The sequence below is a fragment of the Chelonoidis abingdonii genome, chromosome 13 (genome assembly GCF_003597395.2).
Source record: "Chelonoidis abingdonii isolate Lonesome George chromosome 13, CheloAbing_2.0, whole genome shotgun sequence".
NCBI lineage: Eukaryota > Metazoa > Chordata > Testudines > Testudinidae > Chelonoidis > Chelonoidis abingdonii.
The window spans coordinates 25,788,448-25,804,434 of NC_133781.1; the positions used below are offsets into that span (position 1 = coordinate 25,788,448).

Consider the following 15,987-nt stretch of genomic DNA (forward strand, 5'->3'; position numbering starts at 1 on the left):
GAGAAGAAATGGTTAGTTTAGAGTCATTTTGGAGGCTTGTGAACTAGCAGCAATGCCCACTGTCCTGTTCTTGTGGATTGTTACTCTAGCACACTGTGCTTTTGCAGGACGTGGTAAGTGTCTTTGACTTTTGCATAGCAAATAATATTCCTTATTGTAAGTAGACAATGAGGATGGGAGCACCTTGGTGGTGATGGGGGCTGTGCAGAATCTCTGGGGGTTATCAAGCAGTTGGAAAAGTCTGGCCAAATTATTAGAATTTTTCTTGAAAACTATCATCCTGTACTGTTTCTGTAGGCTGAGTGCATGGCATTGCACATACCAGGGGCTCCTTGTATTTCTCTGTTCCCCCCCACTGCCCAGCTTCCTGTGTGCCATCCTACTATCACCCTCTATTTCAGGGACTCCCTGCAACCTTCCCACTCCCCACCTCCGTGTCCCCATAGCATCTCTCCACCCCATACAGGATATTCTATTCTCCCCACAACATGCCAGGAGCTCTGTATATCTCCTATCTCCCCCTCCTCAATACCATTGTCCCCGATTCTTTCTCTTTCCAGGGATTTGGTGTGTACCTCTATTCCCCTTTCCTCTGGGAGATAAATCATTCAGGGTGTTGTCATTTTTAAACTATATTAGGAGGATCAGCAGAGCTGAGATGGGGGTGGTGTTATTTTGAATGTTGTCACTGGGTGCCATCAAGTGGTTTTTTGATCTATGCACAGTTACAGACAGACAATTGGAGAAATGCCTTTGAGTTGAATATAAGACCTCTGTGCTTGAGTCTTCTGAATCATACAAACAAAAATCCTCTGCGCAGTACAACTAAAATCTTTTACTGAAAGTGCTTCCTTTCTTCCAGTTTGCCATAAGCCCCCTGAAGTGCCATTTGCTACAGTTAATGTAGACAAGAGAGTATATGAAGTAGGTGAAGAAATTACATATACTTGTGATCCTGGTTATAGCCATCAGAGTGGCTCAAGAAAGTATATTTGCCCTCTGTCTGGTAAATGGCCTACCAATAGAATGAGATGTATACGTAAGTAACTCATAAATACCATTCCTAGATGTTATATTCTGCTGATAGACTGTGAATTGGTTTGACACAAGCTTTTTTTTTTAATGGTTATGTGATATCTAGCTATGAAGCTGTGGTGCCTTCTTTTTCTGTGTTCTTGCCTTTATATTCTAAGAACTGAGCTCAAAGTTGAGTTCTTAAACTGTAAAGTAAGCAGCCCTTTTACTATCAAGGTTCCTGCTGCTAGCTAGGAGTTGCACACTTCACTCACTACTGGGAGCTTTACTTTTGTTTTTTCTTGTTGTTGATTCCCTTAATCCAAACAAAAAGATGGTTAAATTGAAATTTTCTATAGAGGTGTTCTATATACCTTGAAAATTGTAACTATGTATGATGTTTATAACTAAAATTTTAACTCAGCTGTTTCATCCTTAAAATTCAAAGGTTTGTTTATTCTATTGTTTTAACTGTGAATAAAATAAATAGATAATTTTGACTTTAAATGACATCTACAGAAGTATATTTTTGTTTACAAAATTCCATCATACCTAAACGGAAGCAGGGTCAGTCCCTGACAACTTTAATCTTTATTGACTTCAAGCACATGCTTTGCATAGCCCTTAATCAATTGGCAAGCTAATGTAATCACTAAGAACTTTGCAACTATCTTAAGTGAGTTTTGATTTCAAACATAAAATGTATAGAGTGGTGAAAGTGTGTACAAAGAAGTGAAGAAACTTGAATGACACTAGTCAGTAAATGATCTAAATACTGTGACTGCTTTATTTTATAAATCATGAAATATCCTCTCATCTTTAAACAGCAAAGAAGTGTCCCTATCCTGAAGCCATGAGAAATGGAATAGTTTATGTTATAGACCTGAACTATCAAAGTTTGATACACTTTTCATGTGAACCAGGGTAAGTTCTCACATCACCATGCTATTAAAAATAACTTCAGCATTGTAAGGTAATAAACTAGATCCTCTGGTTTTATTAATTTAGAAAAGCTACAGAAATAAAAATGATCCATTTCATATTTTATGATTGAACATAGGAATTGCTATACTGTATTGGGCCAGTGATTCAGGTAATTAGGTAGCCACTGGCAGAGATTTCAGAGGAAATTGTTAAACACCCATTGTTGATATTTACAGAGTTATTTTGTTATGAAATGTGGTACTATTTAAAATACACCTCTACCCCGATATAATGCCACCTGATGTAACACAAATTTGGATCTGCAGTAAAGCAGCGCATGGGGGTGGGGGTGGGGTGAGGGCTGCACGCTCCAGGAGATAAAAGCAAGTCTGATATAACACGGTTTCACCTACAACACAGTAAGATTTTTTGGCTCCCGAGGACAGCGTTATCAGGGTAAAGGTGTACATAAATAAAATGAACATACCTTTAAGAACAAACCCAGGAAACTGTTGCACTTTACATATAAAATATTTCTAGAAACAGTGACTTGGCTTTATTCTCAAAATCCCCAATATTGGTTCCCATAGACATCCATCTTATCCAGCTTTCTTCTTGTCTCCAAGTTTGGGTAACATAGAGGAATTATGTGACAGAGAATAATTCAACCTTGCATGCTGTATAAGATGATCAGGCTAAATTTGCTGCCTGGATTTAAGGCAAAGGAAGATTAAAGCCTGTTTTAAAGTTATAAGGAAGATACTGAGAACTGTGGTCTCCATTATTGAAAAAACTCTTAGGCCCCAAAGCAGTCATCATCCGTTCCTTGGAGTGTCCCCAACTCGTCCTGACAATCAGCGCACTTAGAGGGACCTCTACTCATGGGAAGGTGTAGACAAGCAGACTCACCCCTGCAGCACCTCCTGCTGGTGACTTATAGGAATTAGCTTATTCCAGCTCCAGAGCGCTCTCCGCAGGCCAGTGATCCGCCTGTCCTCTAGCCCTCCCCGTGTCTCTCCCTGAACCCAGTGCTCTTTTACCGGGGGTGCTGCTCCCTTTCTCCCAAGCAGTAATTCCCTTTCTCTCAGGGTCTCCCCTCCCTGGGAAACCCCCACCTTGCCTGAGTATATGGCTACTATCAGTCATTGTCTAGCCCCCACACCCTGGGGCAGACTGCAGTATCAGGCTACTCATCACTGGCAAGGAGGGTTTGGACCTTCTGCCTTGTCCTACCCCTAGGCTGCCCTCTGCAACCCCCAGTACCTTTTAGCCCAATGCTAGGCCACAGCCTGGGGCTTTCCAGGCTGGAGCTCCACAGCTTGTCCCCAGCCCTGCTCCATTCAGATACTTTGTCTCTAGCTTCCTACAACCAGACCCTTCTCCCTCTAGAGCAAGCAAGAGAGACTCCTTTCAGCTGGCTTCCCTGGCCTTCTTACAAGGCCCTGTTGCTCAGTTTGGGGCATGGCTCCAGCTGCAGCCACTTCCCCTAATCAGCCAGTGTTTTACTTTGCCCTCTGCAGGGCTTTTCCAACCTCTTCCAGGCTGTAGTGGGTGGTCACTCTGCTACAGAAGGATAAATAGCTCAATTTAAAATGCACAAATATAAGAGAAATCCAGTGAAACTGCAGGCTAGATTGAAAAATTAAAACAAGAAAATTGTGAGCCCCAAATTAATAAGAAAGATACAATAGACTTGGAAAACTGAGAAAATCAATGAAAAGATTGAGAATAATGGGAAAAATATCTCCAAATGATTGATGTTTCCACCAGAACAACACAGAATGATGTACATAATCACTCAGGGCACACTTACTCCCACTGAGTCTGCCCATGGACTTCAGTGGATGTTGGACTGGATCATTAGGAACAAATCTCGGTCCTGTTAGTCAATGCTGAAATTCCCCTGAATTTTCAATGGAATTAGGATTTGGCCCTTAGTGAAACTGGGGAAGATACAATTAGGGGGATGACAGCTAGAGCAGACATTGAGACCCCAGGAACTGAGCTGACAAAGAAATAGGACAGATTTCAGTCTCCATGTTAGTACAATATTCGGTTCAAATCAACAAGGTGATCTCCAGACAGCATCACTCAGACTGAGAATATGGGAAACAAGGTCATATGGAAATGGCTGTGTTAGAGCTGCTGGAGCTGCTAAACAACTGTTTTTAAAAATTCTTCACTTGTCAGGAGCCCCAGATATTCAAGAATTGGTGTAGAGGACAGGTCTCTCTCTCTCTCACCCTGTTTAACTTAGCCATAGCTTAGTGGGGGATTTTGCTACTCCCAAGAGAATGACTCTCGGAAATGGAACCAGTCCAAATAGCAGGGCTGATTTTATGCAAAATAAAAAATTCTGTGCCACCTACTCCCCCCTTTGTAAATCTCCTTTGTACAGCATGAGATGAACTTCTGCATCAGAGACAGCTCCATAAAAATTTAGGCTCTTGGGGCTGAAAATATTAGTTCTATGTCTGTCCCTGCGCAGTGAATGAAAACTTGAGGTTAACCCTAGTTTGGTCTCCTTATGCAGCAGTGCAATACACTTTTACCCAGTGATGGCTGGTTTGAAAAAGTGCTGCCAGTTTTGGAGATTAGAATAAAGTCAAAGGAATTGGCTAAGGAAAATACAGAGACAGATGTTTGATAACAGCACGTTGGTGGAACCAGCGATACATAAAGGGATGTTCCAGCTAGAGCTGTTCCCTTGTTTTGAAGTGCTGTCCGGTGACATTAAAACTGGGAAGAAATCTGTAGAAACAAATCACGTGGGTGAAAACAATCGTAGGTAGACAATGTTTAAAAGAAATATCCTATCAAAATATACCTAACCACTGTTTCAATATGCAGATGAGCAGTCATCCGTCAAGCAACCTGTTTATATATGTAATTATATGTTGTGACTATGCAGAGGGTTCACTCAATATTTTTGTGGATTCAGCTAAGGAGGCCTGCTGAATGTATGGCCTTAAATAAACAGCACACAAAATAGGCTGTTCAGTGTGAGCTGCATTATTATGTCATCAGCGCACTTTGTATCCAATGTTTTTATTATTTGCATAGCACCTTAGGGTGTATGTCAGAGGGCAGCTTGCCCCCTGAAGGGGTCAGGGGTTGTGCTGACCTCTGAGAGGCTCTGGGAGGCAGTTAATTACACCAGAGGGAAGCACTCTGGTGTGATGAAAGAAGCTATGCCTGGTGGGGGCTAGCTAGGGGAACAGAGGCTCCTGCGGAGAGGAACCGTTCCCAGAAAGTAGGAGAACACATCTATGGAGAAGGCTTCTTGGGGGAAGCTGGGGATAGGGGGTCACCAGCAAAGAAAACCAAGGAAAAATGCTCCTGGGTGGGAGTGTTTGTGACAAGAAGGGACCGTGAATGATAAATCTCAGAGAAACCTGGCTACCTTGAAAGTCACTGGACAACAACAAAAGCCCTGGGAAACGAAGAATTTTATGTTGTCCTGGGGAGGGTCAGCCTCTGTGGGAACTTTGATGAAATAGGAGAGACCCTCTCACAGCTAATGACAAGAGAGCCCTGACTCCAGAAAAGGGTTCTGGGTCATGAAGGCCTCACAGGTAAGGAACCTTGGACATAATTAGCATTGACAGACGAAGGTTGACTCAGCCTCCTCCCTGTCCTGCTACACATAGTGAGGGGAAGGCCTATTTATGTGATGTTCTGCCTTTGGGGTTGAATAAATAGACCTCTGAAGGAGTGCTGTTCAATATATAAGCCTCACTGGACTTATTAAAACCCTCACTCAGGGAAACTGAGGCAGAGACACAATGGCAGCACTGCACCAAGTCACCAAGGTGATTTCGGGGTGATGGCCCCCATTACAGTATACTTGACATTGAAAAAACCCCACATGGAAATAAGAGAGCCTTCCCTGAACAGCTTAAAGCCTAAAAGTATCAGAAGGAATTGAGGGAGAGAGACAGAGAGGAGAATAGTATTGAACACAATGGAGCACTTTCGGATAGCTCCTGGAGGCCAATACCATCAAATTGCGTCCACATTACCCCAAATTCGACCCAGCAGGGGTCCCTCCCTCTCCCTGTGGGGGAGAAGTACAGAATCGATTTTAAGAGCCCTTTAAGTCGACAAAAATGGCTTCATCGTGTGGACAGGTTCAGGGTTAAATCGATCTAACACTGCTAAATTCGACCTAAACTCGTAGTGTAGACGAGGGCTAAGATGAGTATCCAAGTGAAACAAGTGAGTTTTGGGGACAGACTTGGAGGTGGTTAGGACAGTTGCTCTTCTGTATGTAGAAGCACCATGAGAAAGGCATGAAGCTGAGTGTGGAATGAAATGTAAGAGCAGAAAGCTGAGAGGATGCTGTAGAATCTATGCTATAAGAGGGGGCCACAGGAGGAAATGAGAACTAAAATGTAGGCAGGGCGGATGGAGCTCTGCATAGCCTTGTGTGTGTGTGTGTATACACAAGATGTGTCCATCAAAGTATCACCATAGCAATAGTACAGCATAAAGGTATCACTTCTTTGTAAGGTATCCATCTAAGACTACAAATATAATGATATTTGGACAATAGTCAGACAAACATGTGACTCACCTCATTTGTTCATTCCGCTGGAATAATTCATTAGCAAATATTTTTCACCTGTGAAGCGCAGACTAGAATTCATTGTTAAGTATAAATCAGTGCTTAATTTGTGCCAGGGCTGAGGCCTGGCACCTCTGGGCTTGGCAGTTCATAGCCCCGGCACCTCTGGGCTTGCTGTATCAGTTATGAATGTGAAAAAAATTCTTGAGCCCCAGCAGCTTGAACCCCGGCACCTCTTTCACTACAAATTAAGCACTGGTGTAAATGGTTTCATTCAAAATGCTCCTCTGAGAAACACAGTATAACAAGCAATAAATAAAGGCACCTCTGACATTCCGTATAATACTGGGATTTAATTGATGGAGCTCATTTTGCTAACAATAATTTGCTGGTTTCCAGCAGTGTAGTATAGAAATGACAGAAACAGGATGAGCATTTCATTAAAACTCAGTGTAAGTACTTTCACTAATACAATCATGGAAGTCTGGAGATAAGGACGTTAGAGGGAATGTACATGAGAATTAAACTGGGCTGACTGGTATCTACTGGTAAAGTTATGCACTATGGATTCTTCCCAGAAGTATCTGATTTTATACAAACAGAATCAATGCACTTGTCATAGATAACTGAACATTGGTTCCAAGAAACCATGTATTGTACCATCCACTGTATTAATGACAAATCAATATTCTTTACTTGCATGTATACACCATATTAATCAATTATATAAACCAATATGTCAAACACTGTATATAATTGAATGTGGAAGGCATTGGTCTCATATTAGTTTTCTCCTATTGTGAAACTATGCCTTTCAGAAACTTGCAGTGTTAGGGTACGTCTACACTGCACGATTATTTCGAATTAGCTTAAACCGATATTACAAAACAAATCTAATAAAATCGGTTTAGCGCGTCCACAGTGGGATCCCGAAATCGATTGTTTGCGTCCATGGTCCAAAGCTACCTTATCGATTTCAGGAGCGAGTGCACTGTGGTAGCTGTTCTACAGCTATCCCTAGTTCCCATTCGTGTGTGAGGCCAGTGCCTGATGGGAGAAAACCTGCCCGTGACTGGTGCTGGGTTACAGCCTCACCCTCTTAGTTGAGGCAGCAGACAACCCTTTGGGCGGCCTTTTTCGCGGAGGGCATTGGGCACAATGCCATAGCACAGCAATCGTTTCCTTTTTTTTTAAAGCGTGGTGGTGGGGGGAAATAAACTGCAGAGCTGTTCCCTGACCACGCCAGGACACTGTGATTTGAACCTACAGACATTGGGAGCTCAGCAAGAATGCAAATATTTTTCAGAGACTGCCTGTGGACTGATGGGATAGGTGGACTCCTCCGTCTACCGCTCCCTCCCTTATGAGACGTCCATCTTGGATCTCTGGCTTCCGTTACACTTGTCAACTACCGTGGCTGTATCTACGGAGTTTTTATATTCAGACGCTTTGGCATTTCGTGTTCTGTTACGGAGCCTGGATCAACGATTTGTCTCCACCATACCAGCCGAGTCAGACCTGTATCTCCTACGGTCTATGTGGCGGCTCTTTTTCGATTTCAAACTGGCATCGCCAAGCGTGCTGATCATGAGCTACCCGCTGGGCAAGCAGGAAATGGTTCAAAGTTCGCGGGGCTTCCTGTTTACGCTGCCCGCTGCATCCGAGTTCGATTGCTGTCCAGAGGGTCAGTTGCTGCACGTCTGGCATGCCCTCTGGGCCAATAACGTCGATTTTTTTTTTTTTTTCCGTCACATGACCTGAATTCCGAGTTTTATCACTATCGAGTATTTAGCGCTATCCTCTTGTTGGGAGGAATACCGAAATCGATTAAGGGCCGTTAACTCGCATATTAATGACGACGTCGTGTGAACGGATACAGCGTTAAATCGGTATATCGGCCATTAAACCGATTTAAAGTCGCAGTGTAGACCTGGCCTTAGTATAGAGCCAATTTTTTCAGGTTTTAATCAAAATTCCCATTAAAATCAATGGGTGTTTGAACTTGACAAGGATTCCAGGATTTGGACCCTCCGGTGCAGTGCATATCTGCTTGCTAGGTCTCTTTTAGAGAAGTACTAGTCTCTCTTGTAAAGATTATTTCAATTCTGCTACGTGTAAATGGTCTCAAAGCTTGCTTATAAATGGATCTCTCTCTTCAGATACATTCTCCATGGAACAGACACTAGCCAGTGCATGGCAGATGGACAGTGGAGTGGAAAACTACCTGAATGCCAACGTATGTGTCCCATATATAAAAGAAATTCTCTGGGCCTTATTCTTATTTACATTCAAGACTTCTTTATATCGTTCTGGCCCTGTAAAGACCCTTGAAGTGGACATAAATATATTTACATCCACTCCAAGGCTTCTGAGCAGAGCCAGAGCAGTGGAAAGGGGCTCAGTGTAAATCAGAATCAGACCTTCTATCTTTGACATGGAGCGAAATAATGGTGTGATCTGTGTTTTGTGTGTGTGTGTGTGTGTGAATTGTAAGAGAAGAGTAGTTTAATAATCTGTTTAATAGAATGGGAGTCTGGAACTCCTGAATTCTAATACTGGAGCAGAGATGATGCTGATTCCCTGGGGATTGGGTAGGTCACTTACCTTCTTTGCTTCAAATTAGGATATTAGGGAAACCCTGCCACTTTGGTGTAGGTGTTGTTTTGCCATAATCTGCCCTTCATAGACATACAACATTTTGAGAGAAGTACAAATATGCTGTTATGGTCTATGTATTATTATATAGGCTGTAACATTTTACAGCAATCCATGAATTACAAATGCTTATGCCACTGAGCCTTTTAACCTTATTGCTTTGGCAAATATATTTCTCTGTGATGGTATGTACCATTCCATCACGGGCATGGTGCTCGTTCTGTGCGATGTTACTCCTGCCTTGAGGAACAGCTAGGTCAGGGCACTCAGACCTCAGTGGTTCAGGAGCCAAATTACCTAAAAGAGCTACCGTAGTGTGAATTCATTGTTTCATTTATTATAGAGCTATATATTCATATTTAAACAGTATGATGGGAAATATTGTGTGTGTGTGTATAATATATATATTATTCTCCCAGGAAAATAACTGACCAAGTATTATTATTTTATCAACTACAATTGGTTAATAACCTAGACTGGTTAATAATTAAATCACACAGTGTTTTAATATGCGCTGCAAAGAGCGGCAGGAGGCACATTAAAGAGCCACTTGCCGCGCTCGAGATTCAGTCTGAGCAGGGCCGATGAGGTGTGGGGGAAACTGGTACAAATTACTGGGGCCCGGTGGTCCGGAAGGGGGCCTGGCTTCCCCAGCCTCCTCGGCTCTGTTTAGCTGGTCCGCCCTTGCCGAGGCACCTGAAAAAATTTTCACCGAGGCCCGAACCTGCTCTTGGTGGCTCTGAGTCCGAGTATCGCTGAACTACATTTATAACATAAGTGTAACAATGATGCTCTGCCTTTTCCAGCTGTGACTTGTCCTCCTCCCTCACTTCCTGAATTTGGAGTTATTTCTTACCATAAGCTAATGCCTGGAAATGAGTCCGTCTTCCAAGACATTATCCGTTTTGAATGCTTACCATCTTTTGCATTGTTTGGAAATGAAACCGCTACTTGCATGGCCAATGGGAACTGGAGTGATATACCAGAATGCAGGTGTAAGTAAATATATTATCACTAATTTCCATTATTTTATTATTTTAAAAGCTTCTTAGAATAACATGTATGAAATAGCATGAAGAATATATATTTTAAATGGGCTATCTAAAAAGATACCAACTTGTTAACTCATACATTGAATAGACTAGAATTCATTCTATTCTGAAAGGCAGAATCATGAATGAAAGTAGAGTACTGACAATGACTTCAAGATGGCACATTTTATAGAACGAAATGCTGCTCCAAGGTAACTATAACCTGTGATACTGTATAAGTTTATGCAAATCAAGAGCAACTTCCACTGGTATGAAATCAAAATCTGATCCATGAACATATTCCACTAACTGAGCAGTAGCAGTGAAGTATTTCATCAGTTTAAGAAATACAGGACTAGACTCTCAGTCAGTAACTGCAGATGGTAACTCCATTAGCATAACTCCATTGACTTCAATAGACCTGTGCCAAATTCCAGTATTTTAGGATCTGATTCATAGATTATATTGAAAATATTTCTAAACAAAATAACATTTTTTTCTTTCTAACATTTTCACCTTTTCTCATAGTATACCTCTGTGAAAGAGAAACCAAAGAAAGTTTCAAGGTTACCATATTTTCCACAGTATATAATGGGGTAGGCAACCTATGGCACGCGTACCGAAGGTGGCACACAAGCTGATTTTCCGTGACACTCACACTGCCTGGGTCCTGGCCACTGGTCTGGGGGGCTCTGCGTTTTAATTTAATTTTAAATGAAGCTTCTTAAACATTTTAAAAACCTTATTTACTTTACATGCAAAAATAGTTTAGTTATGTATTATAGACTTATTGAAAGAGACCATCTAAAAATGTTAAAATGTATTACTGGCACATGAAACTTTAAATTAGAGAGAATAAATGAAGACTCAGCACACCACTTCTGAAAGGTTGCCTACCCCTGGTATATAATATGTCTTAAACTTCTACAACTGATGCAGCTTTGTTTTTTCTACAACAGATGTAAAATGTCCACATCCAACAGGGATAGAAAATGGATTTATAAATTTTGAAGTTCGCAGAACCTATCATTATATGGATAGCGTCGATTTTGGCTGCCAGCCTCGTTATGTGCTAGAAGGACCAAGGGAATCAAGGTGTGAAAAAACAGGTAGCTGGTCCATCAAGCCAACCTGTAAAGGTATGAATATATATACTCTGTATTAGAAACCATCTATTGACCTGTATTGTCCTAAAAGTGTAGATATCCTTCATGAGAGATGTCTTTGTAAAAGTTCCCCAGCTCAAAACAAAGCAGAAAGTACAAACATTTCAAACTGAGGTCTGTAATAAAACATGAAATGAATATGTGCTTCAAAATCCAACCTAGTGTAAGAGGATACAACTGAATTGACTTCAGCGATCATGCACTATTTCTGCTAGGTCTGAATTCTCCCTTTTACTCATCTTTCTCATAACTGAATGAAACCATTGTACATTGGTCAGATCTACGCTAGAAACCTTTGTTGGTGTTGCAATGTTGCTTAGGGGCACTTCCCCCTCCTCCACTGCCTTTTTTAAAGAAACATTTCTATACCGGCACAAACCTCAATGTAAAGGCTGTACTACCAAAAGCATGTTTTATGGTGGTGTCAGCTGTACCTGCACTAGAAGGGTTTGCCAATATAATTACACCAGCAAATCTTTTCTAGTGTAGACCCGGCCCCACTAGTCTCCCCCGTTTACTGTGATCAGAAGGAACATTTTCTGTGATTATGTCACTTAATTCGTTTTCCATCAATATTTAGACTATTTGAAACATATTCACACTTTTAAATTATGAAAAGGGTCAAAGATGCCATTTATTTGGATATTCCTGAGAAAAGATACACCTACAACTGACCTGTGGAAACCAGCCACTTGAATATTTGTACTTGATGAATGTGGTCATCTAAACTAGCATATTGCAATAAGTCAGAGCGTGGGATTTTCAAAAACACCCACGAGTGCTTCAGAGGGGTGAAAGTAACATAAAGGACTTCCCTGTACACCAGATTCCTGAGCAGAGGGGGCAAGGCCTCAACCAGAAGCGGGCAGGGCCTCAACCAGAAGAGGCAGAGCCTTTAAATCTTAAATCAAGATTTAAAGGGCCCAGGGCTCCAGCTGCGCCAGCGGTGGCTGGGAGCCCCGGGCCCTTTAAATCACCGCCGGAGCCCGATGGTAGTGGTAGCTGCAGCAGCAGCTGAAAGCCCTGGAGCTTGGGCAGTGATTTAAAGGGCCCGGGGCTCCAGCCGCTGCCTTTAAATCACTGGCCTGGGGAAGCTGCCCCCTGCCAGTATGGTACAGTGTACAGGTACACATGCTAACTTACTTTTTTCACCTCTGCTTAGCCCACTATCGAATATCCCACACAGGGTCTGTACTCCAGCTAGCTAGGCAAGCGGACAGACCTGCCTGATCCACAGGGTGTTCTTCTACCTCCAAATATTAATTTTGTATCTTCTTCAAAAGACCTAGCCCGTTCAATTTTTAAATAGAGCTCTTATTATTCAGAAGTACCATTTACAAATTAATTGTGTTTTCAGCACCATGTAAAATACCAGTTAAGAAAGCCACAGTGTTATACAACGGCTGGAAGATAAAAGTTCAGAATGACCTCAAGGAAGGGATACAGCATGCTGAAACTATTTTCTTTTTCTGCAAAAATGAAAGAAAAAAGTGTGGCTATACCATACCCACTCAGTGTATAAATGGCCAACTCACAGTCCCTTCCTGTTTTGAAGGTATGAACCAGGGTAACTTCACAAAAGCGTCCAGCTTGGCAGAGTGATAAGATCTTGATTATATGGGGGGTGGTTTCATTTAGCCTGAATCCATACTTGAGGGCTAAAGCATTTGGCATGAAAAAGGGTGGTGGAAGGTTTCAGTGGGAGAAGTGGTCCCAGCTATGGAAAGCATGCATAGCAAGAATCTTCTGTGTCAGAGAAGTGCTCTGTGGCAAAAAAACTGACAGGGCCATGGCCAGTGAATCTGTGACTTCATGAATCGACTGGTCAAAACTCTCGATGGAGAAGAATTGTATGGACCATCTTTATGGCTTTGAGACCCTGGGACATTGCATTCATTCCTGAGGAAGAATGCCATCCTTGCTGTCAATTATGCTGAACCAATTTATTCAGGATTTGCATGGAATTGTGGGGAGGAGGGATCACAGGCTGGTAATCCAGCTTTGAATTTTTGACATCAGGCTCATAAAGTGATTGATGGCTTCACTGCACTTGTTTAGCCTGGCCAAAAGAAGGCTGCGGGGGGATATGCTTGCTCTGTATAAATATATCAGGGGGATTAACGTTAGGGAGGGAGAGGAATTATTTAAACTTAGTATTAATGTAGGCACAAGGACAAATGGGTACAAACTGGATATTAGGAAGTTTAGACTTGAAATTAGACGAAGGTTTCTAACCATTAGGGGAGTGAAGTTCTGGAACAGCCTTCCGAGGGAAGTAGTGGGGGCAAAAGACTTATCTGGCTTTAAGACTAAGCTTGATAAGTATATGGAGGGGATGATATGATGGGATAGTTTAATTTGGGCAATTGATCTTTGATTATCAGCAGATAAGTCTGCTCAATGGTCTGTGAGGGGATGTTGGATGGGATGGGATCTGAGTTACTGCAGAGAATTCTTTCCTGGGTGCTGGCTGGTGAGTCTTGCCCACATGCTCAGGGTTTAGCTGATCGCCATATTTGGGGTCGGGAAGGAATTTTCCTCCAGGGCGGATTGGCAGGGGCCCTGGAGGTTTTTCGCCTTCCTCTGCAGCGTGGGGCATGGGTCACTTGCTGGTGGATTCTCTGCAGCTTGAGGTCTTCAAACCACAATTTTGAGGACTTCAATAACTCAGTCACGGGTTAGGGGTTGTTATAAAAGTGGATGGGTAGGGTTCTGTGGCCTGCTTTGTGCAGGAGGTCAGATCAGATGATCATATTGGTCCTTTCTGACCTACGAGTCTATGAGTCTATAATTGAGGCTGCAGAAGCTGCACTGCAAATGCAAAATATTTCAAATGGAAATAATTTGAAAGATTCTGACTGAACTTCTTTATTAGCAGTCAGAGAAATATGGCAGCTTGCTGGCAAGAGGCAGTGCTTTGTGTTTGTTATTCTTGTATTAAATTTGCCCCCACAAAAAGTCCCTCTTTAAACCTCCATTTCATTTGAAAATGTGCGTGCGTGTGCGTGCGTGTGTGTGTGTGTGTGGCGGGGGTGGGGGTGGGGGAAGAACCCTACCATATGCTCATTGTGGAAATGCCTGCTTTCATATTTTGCATGGCTTGCATTAGCATCAGATGATGGATGCAGCTGTTGCTGAAATGGGCCCTCGAAAGATATCTTTCTATGGCTCCTATGGAGTACAGCTAAAATTCACTACATAGTATGGCCCTGGATTGTAACTTATTTCAGTTGTTACGTATTTTAAAGAAGCTCACCTAGATTTGTAACTTCTTGTTTTTGACAGAAATTGGTATGATTGCATCTATTTGGAAAACGGATCCAGCAGACTTGACACCATGTGATCCCTGAGTGAATTCAAAACAACAACGTAGTTCTGTTAACTAAATGTTTTATTACAACAAAATTGTAAAGGTGGAAAGGCGGTCCAAGGGGTGTATGCCTCCCTGCCCCTACAAACAGTAAACTCTCATTGCCAGTCTATTTCACAGTCTAAGAGAAAATGTTTGGTTACAAATTCTCTCCTGATAATATAGCTGATGTGTTCCTTTGCTCACTTTCCTCCTCTTCTTATTTGCAAGTCCCTTTCAGATCACCCTAAGCAATTCCTCTCCTTTGGCGTTTACACTCTTTCATGCACGTGTAATTTGTTCTCACATCTCCGGCCATACACCAGTGTAGTTATTTTTCAGTCAAGCAGTAGTGCATACTTATTTCTTTTAATATTAACTGGTCATTAGTCAAATCCTCTAGCTCTTTCCTTTTTATTGTTCAAAGTCAGTTTTAACTGTATCCACACAATATTGTACCTTTCCTCATACAGGTGTGGCTCTAGGGATTTTGCCGCCCCAAGCACGGCAGGCAGGCTGTCTTCGGCGGCTTGCCTGCGGGGGATCCACCAAAGCCACGGGACCAGCAGACCCTCTGCAAGCAAGCCGCCGAAGGCTGCCTGCCTGCCGCCCTCGCAGCAACTGGCAGAGCGCCTCAGTGGCTTGCCGCCCCAAGCACGCGCTTGGCGTGCTGGGGCCTGGAGCCGCTCGTCCTCATAAAGTGTTTTTGAATGGTAATTGTAGCATTTGCATCTGAAGAAGTGGGCTTTTTACCCAGGAAAGCTCTATCCTCCCACAGCTTCCCCAGAATCCTCAATATTTCTGGGCAGGCCCAGTGATCCAGTCTCCAGTGAGGGGAGGGGGAGGTAAAAACCAGGTTCCTGATAAGATTATAAGGAACTTGAGGAAATCCCAAGAAATGTTTTCTCCTCCAAAGCTTTACCTGTGTTGATTTTTGAGGGACGAGATTGTGATGGGTTGGACCCTTTGGGAAGCCACCTGATGTGCTGAGATACCACTGAGTCTACCTGTTCTGCCAGCATGGGCCCCCTTTAACTAGTCTTGCTCAGCCAGGCTATTAAAACCTCCTCTAAAACACACACAGGCAGGGCCACACCCAGCTACAGATCAGCTCTGGGAAGACTCAGCATAAGGGACTTGCTCCAGCACTCAGATGTCCACCTCCCTTAGAGTGCAGACCCACAGATATATTATGAAATTCACCAGTTCCCTCAATGTTGAGAGAGGTGTGCACACTTCTTGTCTGTTTCCCCCCACCCGCCAACCTCTTGTTAGTATTTA

At 42.7% G+C, this 15,987-nt stretch overlaps 1 protein-coding gene across 1 annotated transcript; it reads left to right on the forward strand.

Annotated features, from left to right (window-relative positions):
- The first annotated feature begins 52 nt into the window (after positions 1–52).
- Positions 53–14,743, forward strand: APOH (apolipoprotein H). The gene is given in 8 exon segments (XM_032776397.1): positions 53–113; positions 863–1,039; positions 1,842–1,938; positions 8,665–8,741; positions 9,967–10,155; positions 11,151–11,330; positions 12,715–12,912; positions 14,643–14,743. Coding segments are annotated over 8 exon segments (1,080 nt in total).
- Positions 14,744–15,987: the final 1,244 nt, after the last annotated feature.